At 41.2% G+C, this 20,287-nt stretch overlaps 1 protein-coding gene across 2 annotated transcripts in view; it reads right to left on the bottom strand.

The window, feature by feature from the left end:
- Positions 1-20,287, bottom strand: part of LOC132767749 (ABC-type organic anion transporter ABCA8-like) — a 93,695-nt gene that overhangs the window by 51,920 nt on the left and 21,488 nt on the right. For both annotated transcript variants that reach the window (XM_067464231.1, XM_067464232.1), the window contains exons 7-17: positions 19,138-19,276; positions 16,122-16,307; positions 11,277-11,412; positions 10,633-10,798; positions 9,272-9,330; positions 8,251-8,361; positions 6,588-6,763; positions 6,230-6,349; positions 3,594-3,732; positions 3,295-3,385; positions 1,668-1,807 (exon numbers count right to left, since the gene is read on the bottom strand). In XM_067464231.1, the coding sequence (XP_067320332.1) occupies positions 1,668-1,807; positions 3,295-3,385; positions 3,594-3,732; positions 6,230-6,349; positions 6,588-6,763; positions 8,251-8,361; positions 9,272-9,330; positions 10,633-10,798; positions 11,277-11,412; positions 16,122-16,307; positions 19,138-19,276 (1,463 nt within the window). The remainder of the gene's footprint in view (positions 1-1,667; positions 1,808-3,294; positions 3,386-3,593; positions 3,733-6,229; positions 6,350-6,587; positions 6,764-8,250; positions 8,362-9,271; positions 9,331-10,632; positions 10,799-11,276; positions 11,413-16,121; positions 16,308-19,137; positions 19,277-20,287) is intronic.

The following is a 20,287-nucleotide window of genomic DNA, read 5'->3' as shown; positions in this document are numbered from 1 at the left end:
CATAGTCCCCGAGGACCATACTATATTATTTATATCATTTCTATCAAGCCATTTTGAGAACTAGACAAGCTCTATTGCAGGGGTCTTCAAACATTTTAAGTAGAGGGCCAGATCACGGTCCCTTAAGCCAGGGATTCCCGAAGTTTTTCAGCTGTGAGGCCCTTTTTGAAGCAGAAATTTCTTGTGGCACCCCAAAAAATGTTATTATATTTACAGTATTTATATTCTGCCCTTCTCATCCCAAAGGGGATTCAGGGAGGATAACAGGACACATATCCGGCAAACATTGAATGTCGTTATACACTGACAAGACAGACAACTGTACATAGATAGAGGTATATGATCATGCAGGAGGAAAAGCACAATCAAAGCACTCCAACGGATGGCCAGTCAGTCTTTGTAATAATAATAATAATAATAATAATAATAATAATAATAATAATAATAATAATCCAACCCCCTTCTGCTATACCAGAACAGCACAATCAAAGCATCCCCTGAGTGATGGGAGGGAAATAGGGTTTTGGAAGCAAGGAAGGTGAAGTGAAAAGGCTTTTGGAGGTGTGGGAGGTGAGGAAAACTTGTTTTTGGGGATGAGGGAGACAGGAAGAGAGACAGAGCAGGAAAGAGGAAGAGGACGGGAGGAGGAGAGAACTATGGAGCCCCTCAGTGTGCTTCGTGAAGCCCCAAAGCCTCTAAGGAGCACACTTTGAGAACTCCTGCCTTAGCAAAACCAAACCAAAAAATGAACAATACAATATCTGAAAGGAACACTTCTACCCAACATAAACCTACTAGTATTTCGATGGGAAATATGTGCTTGCTTTTGTCAGTTAAGATAGTCAAGTTAATTAGGATTGTTGTTGTGTGCTTTCAAATTGTGTCACATTTAGGGTGACCCTAAGTTGACTGTTTAGGGCAGAGCTGCATAAATGACCTTGGAGGACCATATTCAGGGCCTTAGTTTGGGGACCCCTGCACAATTTTCATTTCTCTCAGAAACTTCCCTTTCACTTTGAGAAAAAAAGACAGTTCCATAAAATAATACTATTTCACTGCTTCTGCTGGCTCCAAAAAGGTAGCTGGAGTTCCCTCTGTCTCTTCCATGTCCCACAGGAATGGTAGTTTCCAACCTGTAATTAGGGCTTGTGAAGTTTCATAGCCCCTGATTTATCATGTGTGAAAAGTGCTGGGAGGGCCCACAGTAATCATAATGGTCTCTGCAATGGAACAATCCATCAAGATGGGAGGACTCAAACTGCTTTGCCAGCTTTTCAATAGCACACCTGGCAAAATTCCCTGTGTTTACCAAAAAAAAAAAAAAAGCCACCAGAAGTACCCTGGCTGGATTTATTAAGGCTTCAGTACAATAAATAGGGTAGTCAGATTCTCACACATTTATCTCCTCCAATAAAAATAGCAATAGAAGAGAGAGAGAGAAACAGAGACAAAAACATATATAAGATTGCTCCAGAGCTAAGGATGGTTGTGGCCATTTGGAGGATGTCCCTCATATGGAAGGTGCTTTGATCTGACTTGAATTTTTCTTATACAATAATATTCTCCTGCTCCTTAGGAGGAACATGAAATACATTTTAAAGAAGCTAAAAAGTGATTTGAAATAATAGCACTGATATTTGTTATCACTTATTTCTACTGATAATTACCTGGAAATCTATCCACGTGTTCAAGGGGCAATGTATAACTCAGCTCATTTTCACGCTGTTCTGATAATCTAGCATCAGGAATGTGTTGCTTGACCAGAGATGTAGTCCTCTCAGGATCACACATCTCATTTATATGCATCCTGTTCATATTAAAAAGGCATTGAGTCAACACAAGGCCCATGACTTGTACTTGTTTATTCAGAACGTTGTTGGAGTAAAATATCCAAGATCTGGTTGCAACTCACAACTATTTTGCTAACACAACGGAAGCATTCAGAACTATCTGCCACACTGCTTTCCAATTTGTATACAATTACAGGAATAATTGAACATAAATAAACATATCACACACTGCATTTTTGAACCCATTTGAGAAATAAATGATATGAAGCAGGGAAATGTATAGCACAAGTTATACAAATGACTTGTACAAACAACACAAAATGATCTTGACAAATTAGATGGGCCAAAACTAACAAAATGAAGCTCAACAGAGAAAAATGCAAGATACTACACTTTGGCAGAAAAAAAATGAAATGCAAAGATACAGAATGGGGAAAGCTTGGCTTGATAGCAGTACATGTGAGAAGGATCTTTGAGTCCTCATGGACAACAAGTTAAACATGAGCCAACAATGTGATGTGGCAGCCAATGGGATTTTGGCCTGCATCAATAGGAGTCTAGTGTCTAGATCCAAGGAAGCCATGCTATCCCTCTATTCTGCCTTTGTCAGACCACACCTGGAATACTGTGTCCAATTCTGGGCACCACAACTGAAGGAAGATGTTGGCAAGCTGGGATATGTTCAGAGGAGCTTAACTAAAATGATCAAGGGTCTGGAGAACAAGCCTTACGAGGAGCGGCTTAAGGAGCTGGGAATGTTTAGCCTGCAGAAAAGACAGCTGAGAGGAGACATGATGGTCATATATAAATAAAATATGCGAGGGGAAGTCATAGGGAGGAGGGAGCAGGCTCGTTTTCTGCTTCCCTGGAGACTAGGATGTGGAACATGGATTCAAACTACAAGAAAGGAGATTCCACCTGAACATTAGGAAAAAGTTCCTGGCTGGGAGAACTGTTCAGCAGTGGAACTCTCTGCTCCAGAGTGTGATGGAGGCTCCTTCTTTGGAGACTTTTAAGCAGAGGCTGGATGGCCATCTGTCGAGGTGCTTTGATGGTGATTTTCCTGCTTCTTGGTAGGGGGTTGTACTGGATGGCCCATGAGGTCTCTTCCAACTCTAGGGTTCAATGATTCTAAGTGGTACGTGTTTCATTATTTTGTAATCCAGGGATGAATAGATTTAGGATACAAAACTGTTTCTTCATCAGTTGTATGCTAACAATTTATTTGCCACTTAATTATATTTTAATTCACTGATTCTGCACTGGTTCCACTTATTTGTTGTCTTTTTTTTTCCTCTGGCTTTTCTGATATGGTCGTAGTTCTTTTCCCAATTTTGAATTATTTTTACTTGTGTAAGCTGGCTTGAGGAAATGGAAAGGAAGGATATAATTCTCCAATGAATAACTGCATGTAAATACATAAATAACAGCACATCCTAGATAGAAAATAAATGCTACCCTAGCAAAACAGGTAAAAGGAGAAAATGGCTGATTGAAAGCATACCTCAAATGATAGCCAATACCCCATTTTTTCTTCAAGAACAAAGATGAACCAACACATGTCAACTTGCCATATGAAATGAAAGCTTTCCGGTCTAAGGAGAAAAAAAATACATGTTGAAAACACACATACGCTGTTTAGCAATGTCGTTCAGTAGTAAAAACAATAGTTTTGCAATCTGACAATAGTCGCACTGAACATGTCAAGGAAGGAACACCAGTTAGGCATTTAGAGGTGGAGAGGCGGATGAATTATAAGCTGTCTCTAAATGTAAATGGCATTAAATGAGAAAATCTACTCACTGGCAAGAATATCAGCTTCATCCATGAACTGAGTTGTAAACAGAATAATTCGATCTGCTTTGCGTTCATTTAAGATTGACCACACTTGGTGTCTTGAATAGGGATCCAATCCTGCAGTTGGCTCATCTAAAAGCATGACCTGCCAGCAGCAAAGTAATGTTTATCCACTCATATCAAGAAATTACCAGATAGCCCTTAGCACTGACATTATTTTTTTCATTGTGATGAATCAAGATCATAATTCTGTGGTTTTTCAAAATTCAAATATACATGTGCGGGTCAAAAAGTTATGCCTCCCATGTCATTAAAAATGTTACAAATGAACATATAACAGTAGTAGAGGTTGCTACACATCACAGCCCAAACTACCCTCTACACAAAACTACATTCAACCTAGTCGCCATCAATGTTTGCACATTTGCGCCATCATTTAACCCAAGCATCAAAACCATTTTGGAAAAATTCAGGGTTTTGCTTCATGAACCATGATTTGAAAGCTGTTTTAAAGTCATTCAAGTCATTGAATCTGAAACCACATAGGTTGTCTTTTTAGACTTCTGAAAGACAACTATGTGGTTTCAGATTCAATGACTTGAATGATGTTAAAACAGCTTTGAAACCATGGATCACGAAGGAAAACCTTGAATCTTTCCAAAATGGTTTTGATGCCTGGCCAGGTGGTAACTGTTGAATGGTAATTTTCTGTAGAGGACAGTTCAGGCTGTGATCTGTAGCAACTTCCGCTGTTATATGTTCACTCATAAAGTTTTTATGACACAGGAGGCAAAACATTTTGACCCACCCACGCATGTGTACATATGTGTGCCTATGTGTGTGTGTGTGTGTGTGTATTGTGGCGCAGCTGGCTTAGTGTCAGCTGCATTAAGATCACTTCTGACCAAAAGGTCATGAGTTCGAAGCCAGCCCTGGTCGGAGTGAGCTTCTGACCAATTGTGTAGCTTGTTGTCGACCTTTGCAACCCAAAAAACAGTTGCATCTGTCAAGTAGGAAAATTAGGTACTACCTATATGTAGGGAGGCTAATTTAACTAATTTACGAGGCCATAAAAAAAAAGACTCCCGCAAAGCATGCGGGGAATGCGGAAGTACTTCATCAGTGTCATAGATGGATGATAAAAGCGACAGCTCCCCTGGCAGCCAGAAAAAGTTAAATGGCCTCTGACTGTCTGTCTATATCTGTTGTGTGTCGTTGGCATTGAATGTTTGCCATATATGTGTACATTGTAATCCACCCTGAGTCCCCTGTGGGGTGAGAAGGGTGGAATATAAATACTGTAAATAATAAATAAATAAATATGCTTGCAGTGTGTTTTAACTTAGAGCGTTGGGGGTTTTTTTAATGTCCAATTTCAAAATTCCAAGAACATTTTGAGAAAAGTTTTAGAGAAGACAGTGAGATCTTCAAGGAAGAGAAAATAATGTCAATTTTTTTCACTTTTCTGGATGAAAAGAACCCACAATTGATATATGTCAAAATATACAGTAAGACTGAACAGAATCCATATTTAGTCACATAGCAAAGAGATTAATGCAGATGGTCAAAAGTGCTTCTACACCACGCTATCCTATAACTGACTTGGCACAGTGATTAGGTAGGCAGGTCTGGAACTGGTTTGAGGCCAGGTGGGTAATTATATTAACCATGGAACCTGGTTTCAAACAGTGGTATCAGGTTTTGTTGTTGTTGTTGTTTTCCATTTTCCAGAGAGACGTACATCAGTGTTCTAGAGGCATATGAGATAAAAAAACAAGGGAGAGTGAGCAAGCGCAATTGGTGGGGACAAGGGACAGGGCCTTCTTGGTGGTGGCCCCTTGACTCTGGAACTTGTTTCCCAAGGACATTAGGCATGCCCCAACTCTGGCAGTCTTTAAGAGGAGCCTGAAAATGTGGTTGTTCCAGTGTGCCTTCCCAGAATAAAGAAACCCTAAGCAACATGTCCCTAATCGCACTTTACTAATGATCTAGGATTGTCTGCTCGCTTCATCTCTCTCCAAATACCTATCCTAGTTATATGTCACCTAGTCATGCCCAGCATTTTTTTTTAAAAAATTAATTATTACACTTGGCCCTGCCATAGGTTTTTAATGCGTCGTGGTGTTATTGTTACTGTTTATTGCTTTGCTTATGAGTTTATTTATTGTCTGTATTGCTGTTGTTGTTTTTACTGATGTACTTGGGCTCAGCCTCTTGTAAGCCGCACCGAGTCCTTTGGGAGATGGTAGCGGGGTATAAAAAAAGATTTATTGTTGTTGTTGTTAAATAGTTAGTTAGGAGTGAAGGTAATGACTCCTCCCAGGGCTCCATTAGCCTGCTGTTGGCTAGCCATGCTCTTGGGGTGTTATTCAGCACCCCACATTCTGGAGTTTATAATGCACTTCAGTGGAGAGGGGCCTACAATGTGCTCAGCATATTGGCGAGTAGAGTTCTTGTATCTGGGGTACACTAGAATCTGTTTTTCTGTGACCTTTTAAAATGTGTAATGGCGGTGTGAGTTTTGTGGCCACCATAGCTTTGTGTCTGTTTTGAATTGCATTATATGCTCAATGTAGAAGGGTCCAAAAATTGCAGTCAAGAAAGGAAGTGTACCTGAGCAACATGTAGCACAGTCCATTTACCTGTGGCTCTCCTAAAAATGTAATCGCAAGGGATAATTTTCGTTTTTGTCCACCACTTAAATGGCTAGCTTGAACATTTTGAATGCCGGTGATATCCAAGAGGGTCATCAGTGTTTGAACCTGAAAAGCACATAAATACAATTGTCTATTCCAAGAATGTTGGATATTTTGGAGTTCATTCTATCTTCCTTTAAGCATCTGAGATGGTAGAAAGATAAAAGTTCTGTATTTCCATAAAGAAGATATAAGTTTGGATCTAATTTCAGTTAGATATTATGCAGCCTTTCATGTTTGAGAGGTGAGGCTGTGCCTATCATAAAATCTTGTTACAAAGGAAATGCAATTGCACCATACCTACCTCCTTTTCTATATCATTGGATGGAACACCTTTTATTTTAGCAAAAGTCTTTAGGTTTTCCTTCACTGTTAAAAATTCAAACTGAATGTTGAATTGGGGGCACACAGCACTTATATTCCTAATTTCTTCCATATCTGCCCTTTCTGATATATCATAGCCAAATATGGTTGCAGAGCCTGTGTACATAAACAGAGAGAACATTATGGTATGTTGTAAAGTTATGTTGATGAGCTATTTAATTTCCAAAAAAGTAAACTATTGAGAATGTTGTTAGTATATTTAAAATATTATTTTTAAAAACATTGTGGCATAAAAGGACAGGAGAAGCTCTCAGCAGAATCACACCGAAGTCCCATCTACTCCAGGTTTTTATTCACACACTGGTTAACCTTCTGCCTCTAGGGCACGTCCAGACAGGACCTTTATTGCGGTAACTACTGCAATAAAGGAGGGGCTGTCCAGACAACGTTCTGGCCAGTCTCAAATTGATTCACTACGAACCAGGAAAACCCTGGCTTGTAGCAAATTAATTTGATAGTGGATTTATTCCATGCCTTCTTGGAAGGCATGGGATAAATCCACTATTTCCAGTTCTGGACTGCAGAATACAGTATTCCCACAGTTTACTGAGCTAAATAAGCCCAGTAAACTGTGAGAATACCCACCCACCCCCCAAGCCTCAGACTCTTAGAAAAGTAATGAAAACTTACCCGGCCTCTATTACAAGCCTTGGCCGGCTCTCCCGATATGTAGAAATGATGTTCTGGACAGTCCAAAATTAATTCACTACAAACCAGGAAAACCCTGGCTTGTAGCAAATTAATTTGATAGTGGATTTATTCCATGCCTTCTTGGAAGACATGGGATAAACCCACTATTTCCAGTTCCGGACTGCGGAATACAATATTCCCACAGTTTACTGAGCTAAATAAGCCTGGTAAACTGTGAGAATACCCATTCTGTCCCCCCAAGCCCCCAGACCCTTAGAAAAGTAATGAAAATTTACCCGGCCTCCATTACAAGACTCGACCGGCTCACCCAGTACGTAGAAATGACGTGCCAGGAGAGCAGGGGGAGGAGGGAGGAGTTTGCACACATTCTCTCAGGTTAGTCCCAAGAGAAGGTCTGGACACCCACAGCAGAATGTTCACACTTTCTGCGGTGGGTGTGGACAGGCCCCCAGGAAAATCCACATTTTTAAACACAGATTCTCCTGGGATAAGGGCCTGTCTGGATCCGCCTTAAGAAACCTAGAAGTAGGATAGGAGTGCAATAGTACACTAATGATCATGTTCCTCCCTGAAGCATACAAAAAAGTAATATATTAATCCTCATCACATCCTTCTTTGGTTAAGAAACCACATGTAAAAGGAAAATGCCTAAAGTCTCACTGAGCAGGAAAAAAAATTGCAGACCCAACTCATAATCATAGTATTGGATGTCTTAAGATGTGGTCATTGTCAGCCAATCAGATGGTTTTGGAATGGTGGTTATTGCCCTCCTGCCCCATCTTCCCAGTGGCACCTGCTTGTCCATTAGGAAAAACATGTTAACCAACTGGACAGGCCTTTGGTCAGAACCAGCAGGGCTCTTCCTGTTTATTATGTGAACATGTCTGAGATTGAATTAGCAGCCTACTTTGTCTCAAGGCACCGATTCTCACCATCTGATGGCTTGGAAAGGCCACTGAGAATGTTTAGTAGTGTCGTTTTTCCAGCTCCACTGTGGCCAAGTATAGCAGTGATCTGGCCTTCATAGATATTCAGTGATAAACCTAATACACAAGAAACAGCATTAGCTTTTAAAAGTACAAGACAGCCTGAGACTGCACTCCTATATATGTGTGTATACATGGATCTGTCTGACTAAAGTCTCTCCAATGAAGATACTCAGCCAGAGATGCTCCACTTCATCAAAGGGTGGGGGGGGGGGGGGGGGAATGCCCCACACCCCGCATCACCAGGTGCCAGCTGAGGGCAATCAGATGGTGGGAAGTATGGAGTGTGCAAGGAGTGTGCATGGAGCATGTACGGAGCACGCATGGAGCACGTGGCTTCCCCCATGGATTCCATGGGGTCTCTTTCAAAACCTATGAAACTATATCTGTCAAATGTGTGAGTGTGAATCATATACATATATCTATCTATATCTATGTCTGGATGGCTCTTTGTCAGGAGGGCTTTGATTATGTTTTCTTCCCCTAGTGAAGGGAGTTGGACTGGATGGCCTTAAGGCAGCATTTCTCAACCTGGGTGTTGGGGTTCCTGGGGGAGGTCGTGAGGGGTGTCAGAAGTGCCCAAAGAACACCAGAAAACACAGTCTGGGAAGTTATGACCAGTTCTATCGTTGGTGGGGTTCAGAATGCTCTCTCATTGTAGGTGAACTATAAATCCCAATAACTACAAATCCCAATTGTCACTGTCTATTTCCCCTAAACTCTGTGTTCATATTTGGGCATATGGAGTATTAGTGCCAAGTTTGGTCTAGATCCATCAGTGCTCTCTGAATGTAGGTGAACTACAACTCCCAAACTCAAGGTCAATGCCCACCAAATCCTTCCAGTATTTTCTGTTGCTCATAGGAGCCCTGTATGCCAAATAAAGATCCTCTAAATTTCAAGGAATAAATTGTTTAATTTTTAAAGGAAGGGACAAGAGAACAGAAAGAAACAAACACTTTCTTACCTCTCAAAGCTTCGGTTTTTGTTTTCTTCACTTCGTATGTTTTTTTAATGTTATTTAGTCTAAACATTTGGGAATTAATAAATGGTTAGTGCATTTATTTCTGTGTGCATTCCCACCCCCATTTATCAATTTCACAACAGAAAGGCCTAGCCCAAAGGTTTAGTTTTTGAAAAATCAAAGCACGAGGATCACAATTTTTCTCAAATACTCCTCCAACTGGTTGACATTCCCAATGAAGAGCCTGGTTCATACACCTGCATTCCTTTCTCTATCCATAATGTATGTCTCTTTACACTTTTCCCCTGTAAAGGGGAGTTATTTCCTCTGATAATCCCCAATAGGATAAGCTGAATAACCTAGACCAGTGGTTCTCAACCTGGGGGTCAGGACCCCTAGGGGGGTCGTGAGAGGGTGTCAGAGGGGTTGTCAAAGACCATCAGAAAACACAGTATTTTCTGTTGGTCATGGGGTTTTTGTGTGGGAAGTTTGGCCCAATTCTATCGTTGGTGGGGTTCAGAATGCTCTTTGATTGTAGGTGAACTATAAATCTCAGTAACTACAACTCCCAAATGTCAAGCTCTATTTCCTCCAAACTATACCAGTGTTCACATTTGGGCATATGGAGTATTGAGTCCAAAGTGCTTGCTGGAAATAGGTAAACTACAACTCCAAAACTCATGGTCAATGCTCACCAAACCCTTCCAGTATTTTTTGTTGGTCATGGGAGCTCTGTGTGCCAAGTTTGGTTCAATTCCATTATTAGTGGAGTTCTGAGTGCTCTTTGATTGTATGTGAACTATAAACTCCAGCAACTACAACTCCCAAATGACAAAATCAATCCCCCCCACCAACCCCACCAGTATTCAAATTTGGTCTTATTGGGTATTTTTGCCAAATTTGAATACTAGTGGGGTTGGGGGGGATTGATTTTGTCTTTTGGGAGTTGTAGTTGCTGGGATTTCCAGTGACTGAAAATACACCCTGCATATCAGATATTTACATTACGATTCATAATAGTAGCAATATTACAGTTATGAAGTAGCAATGAAAATAATTTTATGGTTGGGGGTCACCATAACATGAGGAATTGTATTAAGGGGTCGCGGCATTAGGAAGGTTGAGAAACACCGTCCTAGACAGTGATTAGAAAAGAAGACAGAGGTCTCTGAGGCCCCTTCGACACTGCCATATAAAATCCAGATTGTCTGCTTTGAACTGGATTATATGGCAGTGTAGATTCATATAATCCAGTTCAAAGCAGATAATGTGGATTATCTGATAATCTGGATTATATGGCCGTGTAAAAGGGCTCAGAGTGAAAGAACTCTACAGAATGATACAAACAATGTCATGTCTTTTACCTAATCTCTTCCTTCCCATGAAATTCAGGTGGTACGGGCTCAAAGTTGTCATTGAAGATTTTGCTTTGTTCATTGGTAGAAACTTCACCCAATAATCGCTTTCTTGATTTAAACCAGTAGGACTTCTTTAGGAAAAAGAAGGGAGAATAGGGCACTCCATATTTGTCTAAGAGGACATATGGAAACAAGCAAACATCAAAGCTCTTGTACATCAAAAGGTACTTTAAACATTGACACTTGGCATTGCGTAGTTCAAATTGATCAGTCTGCATTTGCTCTCTATAGTACAGTCTCACTTGGTCTCATGTAAGTTGCCCCGAGTCCCCGTTGGGGAGATGGTGGCGGGGTATAAATAAAGATTATTATTTAACCCCCTGCGCCACTGGGGTTCCTTATGTAGTCATCATGTATTCCCTAATGGGACACTGGGAATGTCATTAACTGCCACAGGATGCTCTTTATTAGTTTAATTCCAAATTAATATCAGCAGAGGAGGTGGAAACCAAACTAGCTGGTTTGTGATTCATGAAAATATATTTTATCAATAATTGCATTATCTATAGTTCAGCAGTGACTTGAAGGAATGTAACAAAAATGCAGATACGTGAGTTTAAGCTAGTTGATATTAATTAAGATATGCTTACCAGGAATAACTTTGTCAAAATACAATGTCAGCAGCATGTATAAAACACTGTCAAAAAACTGGATATAGGCATATGGCTCCTTCATCAGGTGAGTCATATAGAAGGGTTGTCCATATTTTTGATATATGACAGAAATCTGCATGAAAGAGCATAATTTAAGCCCCATAGCTTAAAGCCTAACAGAAAATGATAAAAGCTTGAAAGGAACAAATCCTTTTCTAAGGATACTTGCAGATAGAAAGTATCTTTTGTCTGGCAAGAAGAAGAAAAAACCCAGCATTATGGTAATGGTTACAAAATGATATTAAGATCGTTTGTATTTTACAAGCAGTTCCCAAGAGGTAGAATATATTGTCAGCTCCTCCGCTGCGGTGGAAGAGGAAAGGAATCCTTACTGTCCAGTGGTGCCAAACCAGGATTAGTATCACTGGAAGGTCATCCTCACTGCCGTCCTCTGATTCTTGTCGTAGCAACAGCCTCCATGCATGACATGACTGATGTCCATCAATTGTCAACTAGAGTGATGTTGGCCGGAGCACCAAAGGGATGTGGGAAGGGGAAGACAAGAGGAAGAGGAAGGATGGCCCTTTCTCTCCCCTCCCTTCCCTGGTTGCCCTTGTGACTATCACTCCAGGTGATGAGTGACAGACACTAGCCATGACCATGACCTGTGGTTGCTGCTACAAGAAGAACAAGAGGGGGAAGATAAGTTCCATCCTGTGTCCTTAGATCACCTGAGCCTAGAGAACATGAGATGGCCATGTAAACAGTTGTGTACAGTTGTGCCGTTGCGCTTGGGGGCTATTAGTTAAGACTAATAGCCCCCAACGCAACGGCACAACTGTACACAACTGTTTACATGGCCATCTCATGTTCTCCAGGCTGAAAGAGGGATGGACGTGGCACCTTTCCCCCAAGGGATTGCTTCTTGCCCTCCTATAGGAAACTGGAACTCCCAAAAACCCAAAATACTGTATATAGCTCAAGATAAGTTTTATTTATCACAAAGTCATTTCTTTAAAGCAATGAGCTGGAAAACTTCACAGGGGTGAAGGAAAACATACATTACAGTCTCAATTAGTCTTGGGTCCAAGGGGTTTGAAGCTGAGAAGCCTCACCAAGTTTCCTCTTTCCTCAATGGCTGTGAATGCCGGAGCAAACCACAACCCCAGTTCAGATGGCCTATGTTTTGAAGATTCAGGATCTTCCTTTGGTGCCAAAAGAACCGGCTTGAAGGCGCCTGGGTCTCCTCGATAATTGTCCAGGACGATCTGGACATAAAGCATGAGTCTCAGGGGTAAAAAACCTCAGAACTGGTGCTAAGAGGTAACTTAAATCAGGGTCCTTTATAATCAAGTCTTTTACTCATGTCCATCTGGTACGAACTCTGATGGCATAATGAAAGGAAAAAGGAAGTTCTCCCCTCTTGCAGGAAGAGGTGGAGCCAAACAGTACTGATTGACAGCTACAAGCAACCAATCCATACAACTATACATAAGCAGGGTAAAAAGGGGCAGGATTAAACATGATACAATAGTTTAAATCTTACAACTAACAGTTCTATACATAGGTGGCGCCACTTGTGCCGTCACAACAGCCCAACTGTTTACATGGACCCAACATTTTGCTTTGCTCTAATTGTCAGTCAGGGAGAATTCAAAGCAACTCATGCCTTATGTTTGGAGTTTTTTGGGGGGGGTTTGGCTTTAAAAAGTTTGTATTTTATTTTCACCGTATTGTAACACAATTGAAATGTGGAAAAGGAAGGGAAAAGAAGGGGATCGGAGATAGTGAACAAATATGATATGTTAGTTACAGAGATTTTTTTTTAGTAAATTAAATCTGTTAAGTCTATTGTATCACCAGAGGTGTGAAGAGGGAGGGAATTGTTATACATATTCTCTAATATATAAAGAAATTCCATCCAGTTTCTTCTATTCCAAAAGCAAGTGGATTCCTAATATGTGGCATTCACATTAGCCTTTTTTTTTTTTTTTGGTTGTGTCAGGAGCAACTTGAGAAACTACAAGTCGCTTCTGTGTGAGAGAATTGGCTGTCTGCAAGGACATTGCCCAGGGGATACCCAGATGTTTTGATGTTTTAACATCCTTGTGGGAGGCTTCTCTCATGTCCTCACATGGGGAGCTGGAACTGATAGAGGGAGCTCATCCACACTCTCCCTGGATTCGAACCTGTGACCTGTCGGTCTTCAGTCCTGCTGGCACAGGGGTTTAACCCACTGCACCACCGGGGGCTCCTTTGTCTCAATGTTATTATCCCATCTTTTTCTTACCTTCTCCTTTGAGCCTGTATAATAAACGTTCCTCCTAGTTATTGGTTGACTTATACATACTCAATTTCTCACTAGTTTTAATAAGATCCATCCAATTACATATCTCAGAGTCAGTTTCTTTTGTTAATACATTAGTTTTAATAAGATCCATTCATTTACATATCTCAGAGTCTGTTTCTTTTGTTAATATATTAGTAATACATATGTAAATATTAATTTTAAAAAATATTTTTATTAGTTTTTTTTATATAAAAGGTAAAGGTTGTCCCCTGACATTAAGTCCAGTCATGTCTGACTCTGGGGTGTGGTGCTCATCTCCATTTCTCGGCCGAAGAGCCGGCGTTGTCCATAGACACCTCCAAGATCATGTGGCCGGCATGACTGCATGGAGCGCCTTACCTTCCCGCCGGAGAGGTACCTATTGATCTACTCACATTTGCATGTATTCGAACTGCTAGGTTGGCAGAAGCTAGGGCTGACAGCGGAAGTTCACGCCGCTCCCCGGAATAGAACCTGCGACCTTTCGGTCAACAAGCTCAGCGCTTTAACCCACTGCACCACCACAGTTTAAAACAAGTTTAAAAGGAAAAAAGTAAATTTGGATCTGGGAATAGGGAAGGGCATGTAACATGCACAGGATCTAAGTAAAGCATATATTTAAATATTTATTATATTAGTCTATCTTCTATGCAGATTCTGTGTGTGTGTCTTCATGTGTCTTCACATGTGTGTGTTTTTATAATATTCACATTATTGAAATTATATACATTTCTATTATGTTATTAAAAATATTAACCCAACAATTATCTTCAATCTTTTGAGTTTGAGAACATAAAATATATTCATGTATTCCATGACATTATCCAGGGCAACTGCCTTTCCAGCTCTTCCTCTCCTTCCAAATGTTATCAGCACATACAGTATCTTCCTTGGAGTCTCCCTACCCATTGGACAAACCAATATTCAGGGGTCACAGTGACCAAAGTTTTGTTTGTTGTTTATTTGTTCAGTCGCTTTTGACTCTTTGTGAATTCATGGACCAGTCGGCACAAGAGCTCCCTGTCGGCCATGGCCACCCCCATCTCCTTCAGAATCAAGCCAGTTACTTCAAGGATTACATCCATCTATCTTGCCCTTGGTCGACCCCTCTTCCTTTTTCCTTCCATTTTCCCTAGCATCATTGTCTTCTCCAAACTCTTCTATCTTCTCATTATGTAGCCAAAGTACTTCATTTTTGCCTCTAATACCCTTCTCTCCAGTGAGCAGTTGGGCAGTATTTTCTGGAGTATAGACTAGTTTGATCTTCTCGTGGTCCAAGGCACTCTCAGAATTTGAGGTTTTATTATGCACAAAATTGTAAAAGACCCAAACAATATTATATAGATGTTATCCATTTGCTATTCCTTTCCCAATATTTCTTCTGTTTTTTTTTCTTCACAGCAAAATAAAAATAAAAATCTTTTGCTAAATAATGAAATAATTCCACAACAACTTTTGGCACAAAACTGTCCATCTAAAAGAAAGATCTGTCCTCTGCTTTGGAATAGCTCCCTTCTCAGGTATGAAGTGGCTGCCCCCTTCCTTATACATCTGGAGGCTGGTATCATGGCAGAGAATGTGGCTAAAAGTTCGAGAAGCTACAGGTTGTGTGTGTCTTTCTCTGACAGCTACATAATTTTCTTTTGATGTTTTGGCATTTTAAATTATATAGATGTTAGGCCTGGGCGGTTTCGTTCGTTAATTTTGTAATTTGTTAAATATTCGTTAATTTTAGCAATTACAAAACAATTACAAAACTTATTTTTAAACCCGGAAGTGTTTTTAAATATCGAAACGGCATGCGCCAAAAATTTTTGTATTTCCGTCCATTTCGGAAATATGTAAGATGGCTTGGCTAGATGCTTGCTGGGAGCTCTCCTCTCTCTCCTCTCCTTAGCCAGTCAGAGGCAGAGCCTGAAAGAGGAGGAGGAGGAGGAGGAGGAGAGGGCGGGGAAGGCGCCGGCTAAGCAAGCGAGCGAGAGGGCGAGCGACCCTCAGCGGGAAGGCGGCCCGTCCCTCCTTCCTCACCTTTGCGGAGGGCTGTGCTTCGTTCTCCCAATTCCTTAGCGGAGGGCTGGGCTAGATGGCCTTTGGGGAGCCCTTCTCCCAATTTCGCATTGCTTCGAAGGAGCCGGGCCCGACTCGGCGGCAGCGCTTGAGGGCCCGCCAGAGTGAGTGCCTGCCTTCCCTCCTTAATAATAATTTCTCCTCCCTATTCTACTAAATTAATAATTAAATTAAAAAATATTGAAAAAATATTGAAAAAATATTGAAAAAAAAGGGCGCCATCTTTACAAAATGTTTTGTAAATATTAATGAAATTTCGTAAATACCGAACTTTTTTAAGGGAAAATTTTGTAATTATTTTAAATATCGAAACAAAAAAAACCCCCAAATACAAATCGATTTTAGAAACAAATTTTTGCGTTGTTACCCAGGCCTAATAGATGTTATTCAGTTAGTGCAAATTCCCTTTTACAAATCCCCCCCCCCAAAAAAGTCTAAAGTTGTACCTTTGCGATTTCAGTACCAAAGGCAAAAGGGCAGAAGATGCTCAAAATCCATACCAAAGGTGCAGAAACTCTAGAAATTGTTGTAACAATTGCGAGGGCTCCAAAAAAGAAAATGAGGATGGAAGTAACAAAGGAAGTTGCTTTGGGCTTTTTAAGAATAGAACTGATCATGAAACAGAAGCATATCTGAAAGAAGAAAAAAACAATCAATTTAGGTTTCATTATTAATTGAAAAAACACATTAAGTAGAATACAGTAAATCATAGACCTTCATCATACTTGAGAGCCCTTTTCTACAATGGAGAAAGAACAATCTGTTCACATGCATGTACAACATAATATGTGAGGAATATACATCTGTTATAGAACTCCAGTATGCTGATGACAACGTCGTCTGTGCGCATTCAGAAGAAGATCTACAAGCCACTCTAAACACCTTTGCAGAAGCATACAAGAAGCAAAGTAAACATTTGCAGTATAGTTGATTTTGCCCAGGGGCGCTCTTGAGGTGCTCTTGGAGGAAAATAGACCTTGATATACGTGAGTTGTAGTTACTGGGATGTATAGTTCACCTACAATCAAAGAGCATTCTGAACTCCACCAATGATGGAATTGAACCAAATATGGCACACAGAACTCCCACGACGAACAGAAAATATATATCAGTGATTCGTTGGGGGGGGGGGGGGGAACCCTGTTTGCTTACTGTTGAAAATTACCTAGGGCCATCTCTACCCACATCGAAACATCCAGGCGTCTCCAAGCAACGTCCTTGCAGACGGCCAATTCTCTCACAACAGAAGCAACTTGCAGTTTCTCAAGCTGCTCCTGACATGACCAAAAAAAAAAAAAACCCTTCCTGCCTAAGAGATACCTATTGATCTACTCATATTTGCACTGAAGTTTTTGAACTGAAAGTTTGGCAGAAGCTGGGGCTAACAGCAGGAGCTCACCCTGATTCCTGGATTCAAATCACCAACCTTTCAGTAGGCAAGTACAGCACCTCAGTGGTTTAACCCACTGTGCCAATACAGCATTATTATTATATTAACATAAAAGAACCAGCATACAATTTAAATTATACAAATATGCAAACATTAAAAGAGGATGAAACATAAACAGTATCTAGAAATTCTCAGTCAAAAACCATTAAAGCATGCTCAAAGTTAAAAATCACAATATTCCCTGAACTGATCTTTAAAACCTTCTTTTTAAAAAGCCTGACTGAATACAAAGGTCTTAGCCTTTCTCCCTCTGATGAGAATTGCTCTATTGCTTCTGAATTCTAAATTCTCTCAGCCAGCTTTCAAAGAATATATTGAGAACGAGTGCAGAAAACTGGAAAGAAATGCTTGACTTCGCATAAAGATATCTTCTCAATGGATAGTATTCATATGGGAAGACTAGCCCATTCTGAATAACAGCCTCCAGTGAAAGAGAAACAAAATTTCACTGTATGTGTGTTATCCAAGTTTTCGGCAGCTTTAATGTTTTTCAAACCTGAATGATGCATTTTACTCATGATGATGATAATGATGGTAAAAAATTTTGGTCATGTCAGGAGCAACTTCAGAAACTGCAAGTCGCTTCTGGTGTGAGGGAATTGGCTGTCTGCAAGGAGGTTGCTCAGGGAATGCCCGGATCTTTTGATATTTTTTACCATCCTTGTGGGAGGCTTCTATCATGTCCCTGCATGAGGAGCTGGAGCTGATAGAGGGAGCTCATCCGCACTCCCCCCAGATTCGAACCTGCGATCTGTCGGTCTTCAGTCCTGCTGGAACAGGGGTTTAACCCACTGTACCACCGGAAATGAGAATTTTTTATTTCTTACTTGCCTCTCCTCACAGCTTGAGGTGGAGCAGAACAGAACCTCATTGAATCCAGACAAGACAGAGGTCCTACTGGTCAGTCGTAAGGCCAAACAGGGCATAGGGTTACAGCCTGTGTTAGACGGGGTTACACTCCCCCTGAAGATGCAGGTTCGCAGCTTGGGAGTGATCCTGGATTCATCGCTGAGCCTGGAACCCCAGGTCTCAGCGGTGGCTGGGAGAGCTTCTGCACAATTAAAACTTGTGCACCAGCTGTGCCCGTACCTTGGGAAGTCGGATCTGGCCACGGTGGTCCACGCTCTTGTTACATCCTGAATAGATTACTGAAACGTGCTCTACGTGGGGTTGCCTTTGAAGACTGTTCGGAAACTTCAATTAGTCCAACGGGCGGCAGCTAGATTACTCACCGGAGCATCATACAGGGAGCATACCACCCCCCTGCTATGTCAGCTTCACTGGCTGCCGATCCAGTTCCGAGCACAATTCAAAGTGCTGGTTTTCACCTACAAAACCCTTTACGGTTCCGGCCCAGCGTACCTGTCCAAACGTATCTCCTTCTACATCCCACCTCGGAGTTTAAGATCTGCTGAGGGGGCCCTGCTCTCGGCTCCACCTTTATCACAAGCGAGACTGGTGGGGACGAGGGACAAGGCCTTCTCGGTGGTGGCCCCTCACCTGTGGAATGCACTCCCCGGGGAAATTGGGACATCAACATCCCTCCTCTCCTTCAGGAGGAAGCTAAAAACCTGGATGTGGGATCAGGCTTTCGGGTAAGCTGGCAGACGGACAAAGACAACCAAGAATGACCAGAGTAGGAAAGGACAATGACAATGCTAAATTGACCACAAGATGTTTTATTGCTGCTAGTATATTGTTGATTGTTTTAATTAGTGATAACTGTGATATTATATGGTAAATTTGTGTATTGTATATTCCATTGTATGTTGTAATTGTTAGGCATCGAATTGTGCCTTTGTAAGCCACCCTGAGTCCCCCCTAGGGGGTTGAGAAGGGTGGGGTAGAAGCACCCCAAATAAATAAATAAATAAACAGAGTTGAGACACATCATCATATACATTTTCAATAAAATGCATATATTAAATCATATTTCTGTAAAATACATATATTGAAATGCTCAGGGGTCACATAAATGTCAAAAAGTTACAAAATGAAGATCAAAGACTTACAGATGAGATGCCATATAAGAAGAACAGGTGGAATAAGGCAAGAAAGCTGCACCGTGACAAAAACCAATGATTCAGAAAAGCTGCCATCACACAGGACATAATGAAAGTGTAAATAGCATACAGCAAAGCCCAGGATAACCTATAAAGAAAAATGAATTGTTAAGCCTTCTTAGCAAGCTGGACTTCTATATAACACTGACATAATGTTTTGCGCAGTGAGAGAGGGTGAAGAGGACACTGTAAACATAGAGTAGTGTGTGGGTTTAAGCATAGGACCATGATTCTGGAGGCCAAGGTTCGAATCTCTGCTCAGCCCTGAAACCCACTGAGTGACCTTGGGCCAGCCACACATGCTAAACATTGGACATACAATGTTCCAAGATGAACTGAACCACCTCAACTGGGCTCTCCAGGCCAATGGATACTCCACCTCAGACATCAGAAGAGCTGCAAGAGCAAGAACAAGCCACGAGAGTAAAAATGAAGATCCACCCAGAGGAAAAGTGTTCCTGCCATACATCAAGGGAACCACTGACCGCATAGGGAAGCTGATGAGGAAACACAACATACAAACAATCTACAAACCCACCAAGAAAATCCAACAAATGCTACGTTCAGCAAAGGACAAGAGGGATCCTCTCACTTCTGCAGGAGTCTACCGTATACCATGCAGCTGTGGACAAGTCTACATAGGGACCACCAAACGCAGCACCCAAACACGAATCAAGGAACATGAAAGGCACTGCAGACTACTTCAACCAGAGAAGTCAGCCATAGCAGAGCACCTGATGAACCAGCTTGGACACAGCATATTATTTGAGAACACAGAAATGCTGGACCACACCAACAACCACCATGTCAGACTACACAGAGAAGCCATTGAAATCCACAAGCATGTGGAAAATTTCAACAGAAAGGAAGAGACCATGAAAATGAACAAAATCTGGCTACCAGTATTAAAAAACTCTAAAATTACAACAGCAAAACAGCAGAGAGGAAACAACCAGGCACAGATTAACACCTCTCAACAAAAGATTTTCCCAGGCTCAGGCAGGCCTACAAATGCTAAGGAAGGTGGTCAGTTGAAACATTCACACCTAGCTCTAGCAGAGAAGAGCTCTTTGCCCCACCCCAGCCATTCCACAGATAT

Source organism: Anolis sagrei, chromosome 2, assembly GCF_037176765.1.
Source record: "Anolis sagrei isolate rAnoSag1 chromosome 2, rAnoSag1.mat, whole genome shotgun sequence".
Taxonomy (NCBI): Eukaryota; Metazoa; Chordata; class Lepidosauria; order Squamata; family Dactyloidae; genus Anolis; species Anolis sagrei.
The sequence above is the reverse complement of the archived record's forward strand: the minus strand, read 5'-3'. Positions and strand labels throughout refer to the sequence as shown.